This window comes from Erinaceus europaeus, chromosome 10, assembly GCF_950295315.1.
Source record: "Erinaceus europaeus chromosome 10, mEriEur2.1, whole genome shotgun sequence".
NCBI lineage: Eukaryota > Metazoa > Chordata > Mammalia > Eulipotyphla > Erinaceidae > Erinaceus > Erinaceus europaeus.
In genome coordinates this window covers 51715030-51728605 of record NC_080171.1, presented here as the reverse complement: position 1 = coordinate 51728605, position 13576 = coordinate 51715030, and the positions used below count along the sequence as shown (strand labels likewise).

The 13576-nt window shown below is 38.2% G+C and overlaps 1 protein-coding gene across 4 annotated transcripts in view; it reads right to left on the bottom strand.

Moving 5' to 3' along the window:
* The window catches only part of CNTLN (centlein), a 331221-nt gene that overhangs the window by 95449 nt on the left and 222196 nt on the right, over window positions 1–13576 (bottom strand). For all 4 annotated transcript variants that reach the window (XM_060199608.1, XM_016193668.2, XM_060199607.1 and 1 more), the window contains exon 15: window positions 4503–5038. In XM_060199608.1, the coding sequence (XP_060055591.1) occupies window positions 4503–5038 (536 nt within the window). The remainder of the gene's footprint in view (window positions 1–4502; window positions 5039–13576) is intronic.

Genomic DNA, 13576 nt, shown 5'->3' with positions numbered 1-13576 from the left:
AGTGTTTACTAGCTTTGCTTTTTTTTTTGTTTGTTTGTTTTTGTTTTTTGATGAAACAGGCACTTATGCACACATTATTTCACCACTCTGGGTCACTATTTCATTCAGACAGAGACAGACACTACCAGACTTCCATGTGGTGTTGGTGAGCATGACAGTGGAGAGGCAACCTGCCTGGTGAGTTACCCACCTAGTCTTAGCACCACTTCTATAACATTTCTACTAGGTGTTGGTTCAGGAAAACAATGTTTTACCACTCAATATTTCTGAGACAGAAAACTTTGAACAACATTCACGGAAATTTCTTCCTTAACCTTGGGCAGTGTTTGAATCTCTGAAATTTTCAACTACTGATCCCAGTACCATCTCTGAAAACCAACTGCCATTCAAAACACTGAATATGTGCTTTGAGTAGCAGAGACATGTAATAAGAATAATTGAAATATGTATTATGCTGGTAGTTTATATTAATGAGAAAAAGAAAAAAGAAAGATATGTATATTAGCTTCAATAAAAAAATAAAAATCAGAGAAAGAAATACTAGAAGAATTGAGGTTGAGTAGAAAATATGTGGATGATCTCTCAAGTATTTGGACACAGCTATAAGATGCTTGCGATATTTCTAAGGAAATCATACTAGTTTACTCATATAACATACATGCTTTTGAGATTTTCCCCCACTCTGCCTGCTACGAACTGTGTTTCATATTATAATGATGAGGCATTATGTCCAATATTCAATTTCACATGCCAACTGTACTATAGGAGGTATTATCAGAGCCCCTGCAGACAAGAAAATTGTTTATTTCTGACATCTTTATTGTATTGTAGACCAATATAGGATTTAACAAAACCTCACCAATTTATTTTTACATGTAGCACTTTGAGGTCCTATATCTTTCCCACCGTATTTTTTTTTTTTAGCCAAGTAAAAAATTTTTATAATCAAGTAAATTCTAGTGATACCTTCCCATACTACAAAAATATTTTTTAAAAATCTATTTTGCAAACAATTACCCTTCTCTTTCAATGTCATGTAATCTATAAATTTGATAAATGTCTCTTATTAAAATTCAGGGTTTTTATTTATTTTTTATGTATTGCCACCAAGGTTATCACTTTGGCTCAGTGCCTGCATGAAGAATACACAGCTCCTGGGCAGCCTCTTTTTCCTTCATTTTTATTTGATAGAAAAGAAAGAAACAGAGAGAAGGGGGAAGAGAGAGAGAGAGAGAAGGAGAGGATTTGCTTCACCATTCTTGAAACACCCCTCCTGCAGGTAGGGAGTGGGGGTTTGAACCCAGGTCTTCCCATATGGTAGTGTGTGCACTTAACCAAGTGCACTACCACCTGGCCCCCTCTTATTTATTGTTTTAAAACTATTAATAATTCCTTTTGATTAAGGGAATTGATGAAGTTTAGGCCATACGCTGCACACTACAAGATGTAGACTGCTTCAACAGTTAAGTTTAGATGTCAGAAATCTCAAGTTATATGAACAGCATTTATGTAAATACCTCACTGTCAAGGAAGCTAACATACTAGTCAAAAATTCTCTAGCTCAGTTTTGGCCAGGTTAACATACACAAAAAAATAGGACTTTCAAATTTACAAGGATATCTGACTTTCTACTAATTGTACCATGCTTCCAACATGCCTGTTCTAAAGTTCAACGAAATCTACTCTTGTGTGTCCTAAAATTGGGGCAGCTTGGAACGTTTCTACTCATGACCACAGAATGTGAGCTCAGATCTACAGGGATGCAGAGGTCACATAGGCTCCTAAGCTAAATATGGGCCCCAGACCAAATCAAATCGATGAGGTTTACAGTCAACAATATTTATACACCTTTTATCATATTTGGGAGCTACTCTCTTCCCTGATCCAGCTTTTGGGTCCTTTTCCCAGCCATGACATCATCTCCCAGACAATAATTAGGATCCACCTGCATAACAGATTTCACGGTCGGGAAGGGGGGGAAAGAAAAAAAAAAACCTAGTATATCCACAGGCCCTGTAGAATATAACTAAAATAGAACTATTAACTATCTACAAAATGGAGACCCCCACCCCCAACTCTTCATCTGCACTATTCAGGCCTTTAGGTTCATGATTAGTTAACAATTTGTTTGGCTCTATATGTTAACTCTTTTTTTCAGTCACCAGGTTCTAGATGCTAACATGATTCCAACTGGACTTCCCTGGGAAGACAACTCCACCAATGTATCCTGGAGCCCCACTTCCCCAGAACTCCACCCCACTAGGGAAAGAGACAGACAGGCTGGAAGTATGGATCGGCCTGTCAACACCCATGTTCAGCGGGGAAATGTAATAACAGAAACCAGACCTTTAGCCTTCTGCACCCCATAATGACCCTGGGTCCATACTCCCAGAGGGATAAAGAATAGAAAAGCTATCAGGGAAGGGAGTGGGATACGGAGTTCTGGTGGTGGGAATTATGTGGAGTTGCACCCCTCTTATCCTCTAATTCTACTCTTGTCAAAACCCCTCAGGAAGAGTTTTCCACTGACTACAAGGTACTGCATTCTCCTAATCTGTACATTCTCTCCCTTTGAATAAAGAACTTAAAACTTGCACTAGACTGAACTATTATTGTTATTTGACAGCATGCTCTTTTAATTCTATTTAACTATGGGGAGTAAATAATCAGGCAGTCATTAAATAATATAGTATTTTATATAACATTATTATAAAGAACTAAGTTCTATCTATATCCAAGTAAATTTATTTCAGGCTATGAAACATTAAAAGGAATGAATATTTCTGAAGTCCTGAAGTTCCATCATGGGATTTCTAATTGTTTAAGAATGTTTTGCAGCTGAGTGATTCCTGAGATTGTTCTGTCAGGCAGGAAATGTAACATTTAATCCTCACAGTGTAAAATTGAGTTTCACTGCTAAATAACTTTAATGACAGTCCTATGTTTCAAGATATATTGTGTAATATATCTCCAAAATATGTGACTGACTGCCCATGCATGAATATGATGAGTGCATCACTTCACTTGAAAACTGTGTCACTGTATAGTAAAGACTGTCTTAGTCCCAAATGGATGAATAATACTTAATAACTAAATCTAGCATTTCCTTGAAGACACAGAAGGTTGTTTAGGAAATTTTAACCTTAGTAGGATTTTGTTTGTAACTGTTTTTGAGAATAGGGAAGAAAACGTTAGACAAGGTAGCAAAGAAACTGGAAGGCTAATTTGATCTTTCCTCCTTTACCTTCCTAAGTCTGTTTTAGAGTTGTCTTTTCCCTGCCTGCCTGAAGAGAAGGGGATTGACTCAATGGTCATTTAAATAGTGTTTTCCAAACTTATCTGCTTATATTGAAATCTCAGTGTGGTGTTTCTAAAACTACTGAAACTTGATCTCACCTCAGAAGTTATGATTTAGTTGTTCTAGGTGTGACTCAAATTTTGGGTTTTTGTTTAAAGGAGCCCTAGGTAATCACACTATGCAAAATGAGCTTGAGAAACACATTTTAAGATCACTTTCAGTTCTTCGTCCTTGATTAAGAAACTGTCTAGATATCCCAAATACCATACTGGATATTTAAAAAAAGAAGAAGAAGAAAAACAAAAACCTTTGGGAAGTAAAAGGAAATCAATGACATTACAAAACAAGGCAAAATTATGAAAAAAAAAAAAAAAGTTCAGTTTGACTCAAAGCAATTCTAGCAACATTGAACTTTCCTAATCTCGGTATAAAAAGAAGTGTCCTATTATTCACTTGCCCTTATGATTTTGCTGATAGACTTCAAGTACATATCTGAACATAGAGCCATAGGTAAGGGAAAGAAATATTATAGATTTCCAGTATTCTCCTGTCACTAACTTTCCAGGGTTATATAACTTAAGACTAAGAATCTACAGATCTTCAACTTAAAAGAAATAATTTTTGACCACCATTCAATTAAAGTTAGTACAATGTCTTTGCATAGTACATACATGAAATAATTAGTGAAGATGGTTTTTAATTTAAAGGATGTTAAACAGCTTGTAGACATCTGGTAACAAGCTGAAATGGGTCATTCAAAATTTATCTAACTAAATTAAAGGGGGAAATTGTTTCTCCTCCCAGGTTGGCATGTCACAAGATAACTAAACCGACTTAGTACGCTTGCCTGGGAATCCTAAGCTGTCAGTGGTGAATATGCAAAGGGCCAGCAAATTAAATCAACCTGCCAAACTGTCAATTTCAAGCCTCATGACTGCATGAAAATAGCATCACTGGAAGAAATCAAGCATTGCCTTCTTTTGGGTTTCTGGCACCTATTCAAATACTCATGCAGTTGTGGCTAATTTTGCATGCAAATTTCAGTCAATAAGCTCAGAACAAGACCTCCCAAGATATTTCAAAGGATCTGACAGTATTTTTTCTGAATACCAAATCGGCAGTAGTTGAAATTCAATCTCCATTTGCTGTTGCTTTACATATGCACAGTGTCCCCACCACAGAGCTAAGTTAATGAGAGCCTTACCTGCTTTCACTCATATCCTCCCAGTCATCCTTGCTGAGGTTCTCAAACACATTGCTCTTAACCTTGATGGAGTGATTGAGAACAGTGTGGTAACGACCCACAGAACACTTTTTCTTTGCAGCCTTAAATTTCACCTTGGTAGTAGTTGTCTTACAATCATATTGTCTAGATCTCACTTCCGAGGCGGCTACCTCAGTTTTAGCTTTGTCTGCTGAATGCTGCAAGCTCTCCACTGAATTCATCAGCTCTTCATTTTCATTTCTCAACCCATTAGCTTCTGCCACTTGTCTCCTTAGGGAAGTGACTTCTCTTTCCAGCTCACTGATTTTTACTTGAAGTTCAGTTTTGTCTTTTTCTACATCTTTACTCTTTTTTTGTAACTGCTCCAGCTCTTTTCCGCCAGTGTCTAAATCTTCTTGCTGCTGCTTTAAGATGGATTTTAGATAATCATTTTCTTTTGTTATTTTTTTATTCACTTCTTTTAATTTTCTTGATCTTTTCTCAAAAGATTTTAGCCCATTTTCCAATTCAATGATCTAAATACAAGAGTATAGGTTATTATTTTAAAACACCCAGAAGCACAACCTACTGTATTTTCTAACTATCATTTCTAACTTCTGAGACTAAAGTTATTCTTTGCGCAAGAATAAAAATCAATCTTAAGTGTTAAATATTAAATAACTGCATAAACATGTTTGTATAAATAAATGCATTCTAAAATTCAATACTACATCTGGTGAATAAAGGGCTGGTGGTAAAAGAAGTCATACTTTACACAAAGTGACATAGTACTAAATACGCTATTAAGCTTTGCAGAGTTTCTGAGATATAAAAGGTTTGGCAATATTTTTTACCCATTATAGAAAAAAAAATCTCTTCAGAGAAAAACATCATACAAAAGTCTAAAAACAAGAATGGAGAGAAATTGTATTAGTATACATTATATCCTTCTGTAGTATTTAACAATCATGAAAAACTGATGACCTGAATACAAAATACTTGAGTTGTTTTTTCTAAATCTTTTCTTTTTGTTGTTGTTGTTATTGATGTCATCAGTGTTGGATAGGACAGAGAGAAATAGAGAGAAGAGGGGAAGACAGAGGGGGAGAGAAAGATAGACTCCTGCAGACCTGCTTCACTCACTGCCTGTGAAGTGACTGGCCTGCAGTTGGGGAGTGGGGGGCTCGAACCGGGATCCTGATGCCAGTCCTTTTGCTTCGCACCATGCACGCTTAACTCGCTGTGCTACCACCTTTCTAAATCTTAAAGACATAAGTTTAACAGTCATACAATCCAAAAAACTTTGAAATTTTAATTAGTACCAGGTTATATATGAATTAATTAATTTTCAAACAATATTAATGTGGTAGTATATAGAAATAATTTATATAAAATTCCAGATCTTAAGAAATTTCAATGAAATCTAAAGAGGAAGACATAAACAAATCTGACAGAGAATAGAATTTAAGCAATGCCTAAAATGGAAGAGCAATAGTTCTTAGTTACAAGTATAAGAATATCATGAAAGAGGGGACTGGACAGTAGCAGGGGGGTTGCTTCACAACCAGTAAAGCAGATCTGCAGGTGTCTGTCTTCTTCGCCTCTCTCAATTTCTCTCTGTACTATCCGACAGCAACAACGATAACAACAACAAGGGCCACAAAAAATGGGAAAAATGGGGATGGAACCAAGATGGTGACTTGGAAACAATACTTGGCGTGAGCTCCAAAAATAAGCAGCCTACAACCTGGGATTCTCTGGAGAGGGTAGGATAATTGGTGTGCCCCTGAAAGGATAAATAGGGGTTAGTCAGGGTGACAATAAAAAAAAGAGTCCTATAACCCACTTTGGGGCAGGCAAACAGAAGCCAAAAGGACAAAGAAAGGAAAATCTTTGGTTTCACTATTTCAGAACTCACCATTCTCCCCCACTCCAGAAGGGCTGGCCAGCTGCTCCTAGCAGGCTCCCTGCTGAGTTATTTTATTTACCAAGATTCCTGGCTCACCAGGGGTGTCATCCCAAACCTTTTTCTTTTTTTTCTTTTCCTTCTCTTTTTTTGTTAGGAGGCTGGAGCTTTATTTGAGTGACAAAATACCTGACCAATCAGAGCCTCAGCTCTCCTTGGGAAAGACTACCTGCAGGTTTTTGGTTTTTTTTTTTTTTTGATACTTCTTTTAATTGGTTGTCTTTGGTCCAAGTTGCAGACTGACTGTTAGGGTTTTTTACTCTATCTTATTTTATTATTACTAATATTATATACTCCTCTAGCTTTTCCCTCCTCTTCAGGTTGACCAAAATTAACTGCTTCTGCCTTTTACACTGATAGGTGACTGGGGGGCCTATCCATTGTGAAAGAAACTTGTTTCTCCCACTTCCTTCTACCCTCCTTTTTCTCTCCTCCTAACTAATTCAAAAATGAAACAAAACAAATATTTCCTTTCACTGGTCTTTTTTAGTTTTTTTCCCTCTTTCTTTTTCTCTTCTTCCTTCTTTTGCCTTATGAATTCACTGACACTTGTTTATGAATTGTTTGGAATAAATCTGACTTGGAGTGAAGTGTGTGTGTGTGTGTGTGTGTGTGTCTTTTATACTTTTCTTTCTCCTCTTGCCATCCCTAGAACCCTAGAACTTATACTGGACAGTAGGTTTCCATAATTATCTACTCTTGCTTTCCTTTTTTTTTCCTTTCTCTTTCTTTTGGTTCTGTTTACTATCTTTTCTTGGATTGGAGATGTTTGGCTAACTGGTATTGGTTGAAATGCATAAATCCTCACTTCAGTTGCTATTGTTATAATTTCTGAGGTTTGTGACTGCATTTGTGAAAAGGCTTTAGTATAGGGTGGCTATCACAGTAACTGAAGAACAACAGAACAGAAGAATACAAACCACATCAATAAAAAAAATGGATAAATCAAGAGCAAATAAAACTGCTACCACAATGAATCAGAACATGAGCCACGAAGAAACTCCAAACCAGTCAGAAGTAACCACAGATAAGAAGAGTATGCAAGCAATAGTAACCTAATAATCACAGAAATGAAGACAACTATGGAGGAAAGAGCTATCAGAATTAAGGAAATAACAGATGAGACCCACAAGGAAAATTCTACCTACAACAGGTAATTAAGAGAACTGAAAGCTGAAATAGCTGAGCTAAAAGGCCAATTAGCAGAACAAGCTAATACTATAAATGAACTGAAGAAAGAAATTGAGGGAAGGGAAAGAAGATTAACAGAAGAAGAAAACAGGATGAGAAAGACAAAGGATGAACTAGAAAAATCAAAGGAAGAGGTAAGAGAGCTCAAGAAATAGATTGAGAGATGCCGGGCTTGCGTCTCCGGAGAGAGAAGAGACCAGGAACTTGTGGTTCAGCAGGAACTCAATTCAATGCCTTTATTGATCAGAGACAACGCCTTTATATCTTTTGAAATGGAAGTGGCAAGTGGGAAAAGGAAATGGCTAGGAGAAGTGGTGGAGAAAAAGAGCGGGAAGGTAGCAAGCTTCCACAGCAGCTGTTGCGAAGGTTCTAACCAGTGGGGATTAAACCAATACCCTGCAGGCAGGGCAGGTCTCTCTCAGGCAAAACAGTGATTATGTAAATATACCACAGCATCAAAAAATGCAGGGGACCTGGTGTAATGACCAACATCTCCCCCTTTCTTTTTATCTAATGGTCATAGTAACAGGAATGAGGGGTGCTTTGTGAGGCAGGGAGTCTGATAGGAGGAGGCACACCTTTGGGGAACTACTATCCTTCCTTGCTCAACCTCTCAGTAGAGAGAGACTAACAGGATTGGACACACCCCTCAGGTTCAAGCCCTGACAAGCTCAACCACATCCTCACAATTTCCCAACATCTCCCTCTTTCCAATGGCCATATTTAAATGGGTCAATGTCTGTAAAATACTCCAATTTTGACAGAGGAATAGTAGTGTAGGGATGAACAGAAACCTGTTGGGCAGAAACCTAAATGATATCGTGCAGGCGTTTTTAAAAGAACTGGAATAAGACAGGGAGCGATAAGTAAGAGTAGCAAGGGACAGTGTGAAACTGAAAAGAGGCCTGGTAGGTGGAGAGGGGCTACCTGATGGTCAGAAAGGGGGCGCTACCTGATAGGTGGAGGAGTGGAGGCCTGATAGGCAGAGGGGTGAAAGGGGTGATCTGGTGTTGCAAAGTCCTGAGACTGTCACATCATGAGTTTCAGGGGGTGCGCTGTAGTCATGCCATCTTGTGGGCGATGTCAGAGGACAAGGGTCCAAATGGATTTCCAGGGATTCCATATGAGTAGATGCTTCTTCATGTGAAGGCTTTGACATAGTTGTAGTCAATTACTTGTGAAGAAAAAACTTGTAACAAATTAGAAGTTTATTATAATTGATAACTTGATGATTATAATGGGTTTAAGTACCTTTATAATTTTGGAAGTCCTTTCTAGTATGATTTTAAGGTTGTTTAAACCATTTAAGCTAAATAAAATGTGGAAATATAAACAGAAGAACCATTGTTAGATGCCTCAAGCATGAGAATCATTAGCATAACCATTATGCTATCTATCTCTCACCAGGCTGAGAGCTTTACATATCAATAGTGTCTTTTCTACCTTTTGTTACACCCATTTAAGATGGAGACACAGCCTACGTGTGCACAGGATCTTCAGACCAGATTTAATTAAAATATATTGATTTTTTAACTAATTTTTACCTCAGACTGAAAGCAAACTCAGGTTACTTAGAGAGTTAACACATGTTAATGACAATGTTTTTTGTTCTTTTTTAACCAGAGGACTGCTCAGCTCTGGCTTATGGTGGTGCAGGGGATTGAACCTAGGACTTTGGAGCCTCAGACATAAGTTTCTTTGCATAACCATTATGCTATCTCCCCCGCCCATACTCATACAGTTTTCAAGATTAAACGTTTCACATTTATACCAAGACTTAAAAAAAAAATCAAAAGAGAAAAAAAAATTTAGGATTGTTTCTGGACATCTCCAGAAATCATGGCTGCATCCAGCATTTTTTTTATAAAGTCAATTAAGTTTCAGAGTACTCAGAGTAAAATGGGTCGTAAAAAATTCAGTCATTCAAATCACTCTCTTACAAAACACAACTGAAAGCAGACAATAAACTTAACATATTCATAGAGACCGAGGTGGAGGGAGAGAGAAGTGGTAGGGAGGTTTTCTTTTTTTTTGGAGGGCCCCACAAAATGCCCTGTGAACTGATCTTGTGGAAATAAATACACAACAAATCTGGCATTGCAAATGTTCTAAGAAACATTGTGATTTTCTTATCCCTGCCTCGAAGCAGAATGGTCTTAATGCAGCTCCTGAGAAGGTACAGCTAATTCCTCCAATATCCTTCTTAGGCTCAGAAATTTCTTTGACACAGATTCGTCCTTTAAAACCTTGTGTTACTCTTCCTTCTAATCTCACTCTTGCTTCTTTACAAAGTTTTCTTGGAAATTTAAATTGGCTTAGGCAGTATATTTATCTCCCCACTAGCTGTCTCCAACTGCTGTTTCATCTGTTAAAAGGAGACAAACAGCCCTCCTCAAAGCATACTTTAACTCCAGAAGCCTCCTTGACACTGGAAAGGGTTAATCAGGCTCTCCAGGACATTTACCTCCTTTGGATCTCCCAATCCTCTCTGGTAAATCTTCTAATCTTTAACTCCACCCCCACTGTGGTGGGGGTACTGTGGCATTCTTGAATGGCTTCATACGCCAGTAGGGGGAGCTTCAAGACTTCTTACTGAGATTGATGCCTTAGCATCAAGGGTGAAGCAGGTCTACCCAGGTCTTAGGAAAAGAACTGGATTCAATTATTCTTCCTTTTTCTCTCACAGATACAGAGTGGCTCATATGCCACCATTCTCATTTTACCATAAGTTTAATGGGTTTTCCAGGACAATTAGATAATCATTTTCCTTCTAATAAACTGACAACTTCTTTACCTCTTCTGCCTCTATTAGTACCCAGACTTTTCTCTCGAGATCCCATCCCCTCTGCTGCTACAATTTTCAGATGGTGGAAAAAAGGGAGCTGCTACCCTTATATATTATCCAGACAAGCAATATCCCAAATCTCTCTTTACTGAGCTTCCTGATAAATCCCCTCAGTACAAAAAATTTATGCTGTTTTCCTTGCATTAAAAGCTGTACCAGAATCCTTCAACCTTTTTTCTGACAGTGTGTATACCATTAACCTACTTCCATGGCTTGCTCATTCTTATCTGAGAATTGATGACAACCCACTTTCTCCGCTCTTAATTCAAATTGCCTCTATGCTCTGTTCTTGAACTCAACCACTGTATATTCAACACCTTCATTCCCACAGCCCTCTTCCTGGTTCCTTGTCTGAAGGGAATGCTGCAGCTGATCACCTCGTCTCCACAGGAATTCTCCTAGCCTCTGTCTCTAATCCTGCTGACTTCCATTCTTTAACTGATGTTAATCTTAAAGGCCTTCGAATGCCATTTCCTGATATTTCTCTGGCACAGGTGAAAGATATTCTTGCTACATGCTCCTCTGCAGGTCTAATCAACACACCTGCTTTTCAAACTCTTGGGGTTAACCCTTGTGGCTTAAAAGCCAATGCTCTTTAGCAAAACTTTTACCCAACTTTGGCAAACAAAAAATACGTTTGTCTCAATTGATACCTTCTCTAAGTTTATGTGGGCTACAGCTCAGATGGGAGAAAGCTCAAAAAAGCTTAAAAGCTATATGCTCCCCTGTTTTGTTGTAATGGGTATACCTCTTCAACTTAAAACAGACAATGGCCCTGCTTTTTTTTCTGAGGCTGTTACTTTATTTTTTTTATTTATTTATATTTATTTATTTATTTTTAAACAATTTATTTCTTTATTGGGGAATTAATGTTTTACATTCAGAAGTAAATACAATAGTTTGTACATGCATAACATTCCCCAGATTCCCATTTAACAATACAACCCCCACTATGTCATTCATCATCTTTCATGGACCTGTATTCTCCCCACCCACCCACCCACCCCAGAGTCTTTTACTTTGGTGTAATACTCCAATTCCATTTCAGGTTCGACTTGTGTTTTCTTTTCTAATCTTGTTTTTCAACTTCGGGCTGAGAGTGAGATCATCCCATATTCATCCTTCTGTTTCTGACTTATTTCACTCAACATGATTTTTTCAAGGGCCATCCAAGATCGGCTGAAAACAGTGAAGTCACCATTTTTTACAGCTGAGTAGTATTCCATTGTGTATATATACCACAACTTGCTCAGCCACTCATCTGTTGTTGGACACCTGGGTTGCTTCCAGGTGTTGGCTATTACAAATTGTGCTGCCAAGAACATATGTGTACACAGATCTTTTTGGATGGATGTGTTGGGTTCCTTAGGATATATCCCCAGGAGGGGAATTGCAGGGTCATAGGGTAGGTCCATTTCTAGCCTTCTGAGAGTTCTCCAGACTGTTCTCCACAGAGGTTGGACCAATTTACATTCCCACCAGCAGTGCAGGAGGGTTCCTTTGACCCCACACCCTCTCCAGCATTTGCTGCTGTTACCTTTTCTGATGTATGACATTCTCACAGGAGTGAAGTGATATCTCATTGTTGTCTTGATTTGCATTTCTCTGACAATCAGAGACTTGGAGCATTTTTTCATGTGTTTCTCGGCCTTTTGGATCTCTTCTGTGGTGAATATTCTGTCCAAGTCCTCCCCCCATTTTTGGATGGGGTTATTTGTTGTCTTGTTGTTGAGTCTGGCAAGCTCTTTATATATGTTGGTTATTAAACTCTTATCTGATGTATGGCATGTAAAAATCTTCTCCCATTCTGTGAGGGGTCTCTTGGTTTGGGTAGTGGTTTCTTTTGCTGTGCAGAAGCTTTTTAATTTGATGTAGTCCCATAGGTTTATACTTGCCTTAGTCTTCCTTGTAATTGGATTCGTTTCATTGAAAATGTCTTTAAAATTTATGCGGAAAAAAGTTCTGCCAATATTTTCCTCTAAGTATCTGATAGTTTCTGGTCTAACATCCAAGTCCTTGATCCACTTGGAATTTACTTTTGTATTTGGTGAAATACAGTGATTCAGTTTCATTCTTCTGCATGTTTCAACCCATTGTTTCCAATACCATTTGTTGAAGAGACGTAATATTCCCCACGTAATAGTCTGGGCCCCTTTGTCAAAGATTAGATGTCCTTATATGTGGGGCCTCATTTCTGGGAAATAGAAAAAATGCTACAAATGTTTATCTGGAACCAGAAAATACCTAGAATTGCCAAAACAATCTTGAGAAAAAAGAACAGAACCGGAGGCATCACACTCCCAGATCTCAAACTGTATTATAGGGCCATTGTCATCAAAACTGCTTGGTACTGGAACATGAACAGACACACTGACCAGTGGAATGGCCCTGCTTTTACCAGCAAACAATTTAAAGACTTTTGTTCCCTCAGGAACATTACTCATACTACAGGCATTCCCTATAATCCACAGGGACAAGGCATTGTTGAGAGGGCCCATCAAACCCTTAAGGCTCAATTAAATAAAGAAAAAGAGGGAATATACCCCCCCAAATATACAGCTGGCAAAAGCCTTAACTACATTAAACCTCTTTAATATTTACAAAAACTCGAAACAACTCCTATTATTCTTCACTGGCAAACACCATCCATCCTCCCAGCTATTAAGGTCAAATGGAAAGACCCACTCGATAAAACTGGGAAAAGGCCTGACCCCCTATTGACCATGGTAAGGGGTTTTGTATGTGTGTTTCCACAGGATTACTCAAAACCTTTCTGGTTTCCTGCCCACCATGTCCAGCAATACCCGCAAAGATGGCACAGCTATCCCTGAAGAAGAAGAAACACTGAAAGAGGATTAGATCCATAATGAGACATGGCAGTACCTGAAAAATCTGGTTCACAGAGCCCACTCTTCCCCTCCCCTTCTCTGAAAATCTTATGCTATGACTGGCCAGTTGTGTTTCATGAGTCAGTGAGTTGAATGACTGAATTTTTGTATGACCCATTTTGCTTAGAATACTCTGAAACTTAATTTACTTTATTGAAAAATGTTGGACATATCCATGATTTCT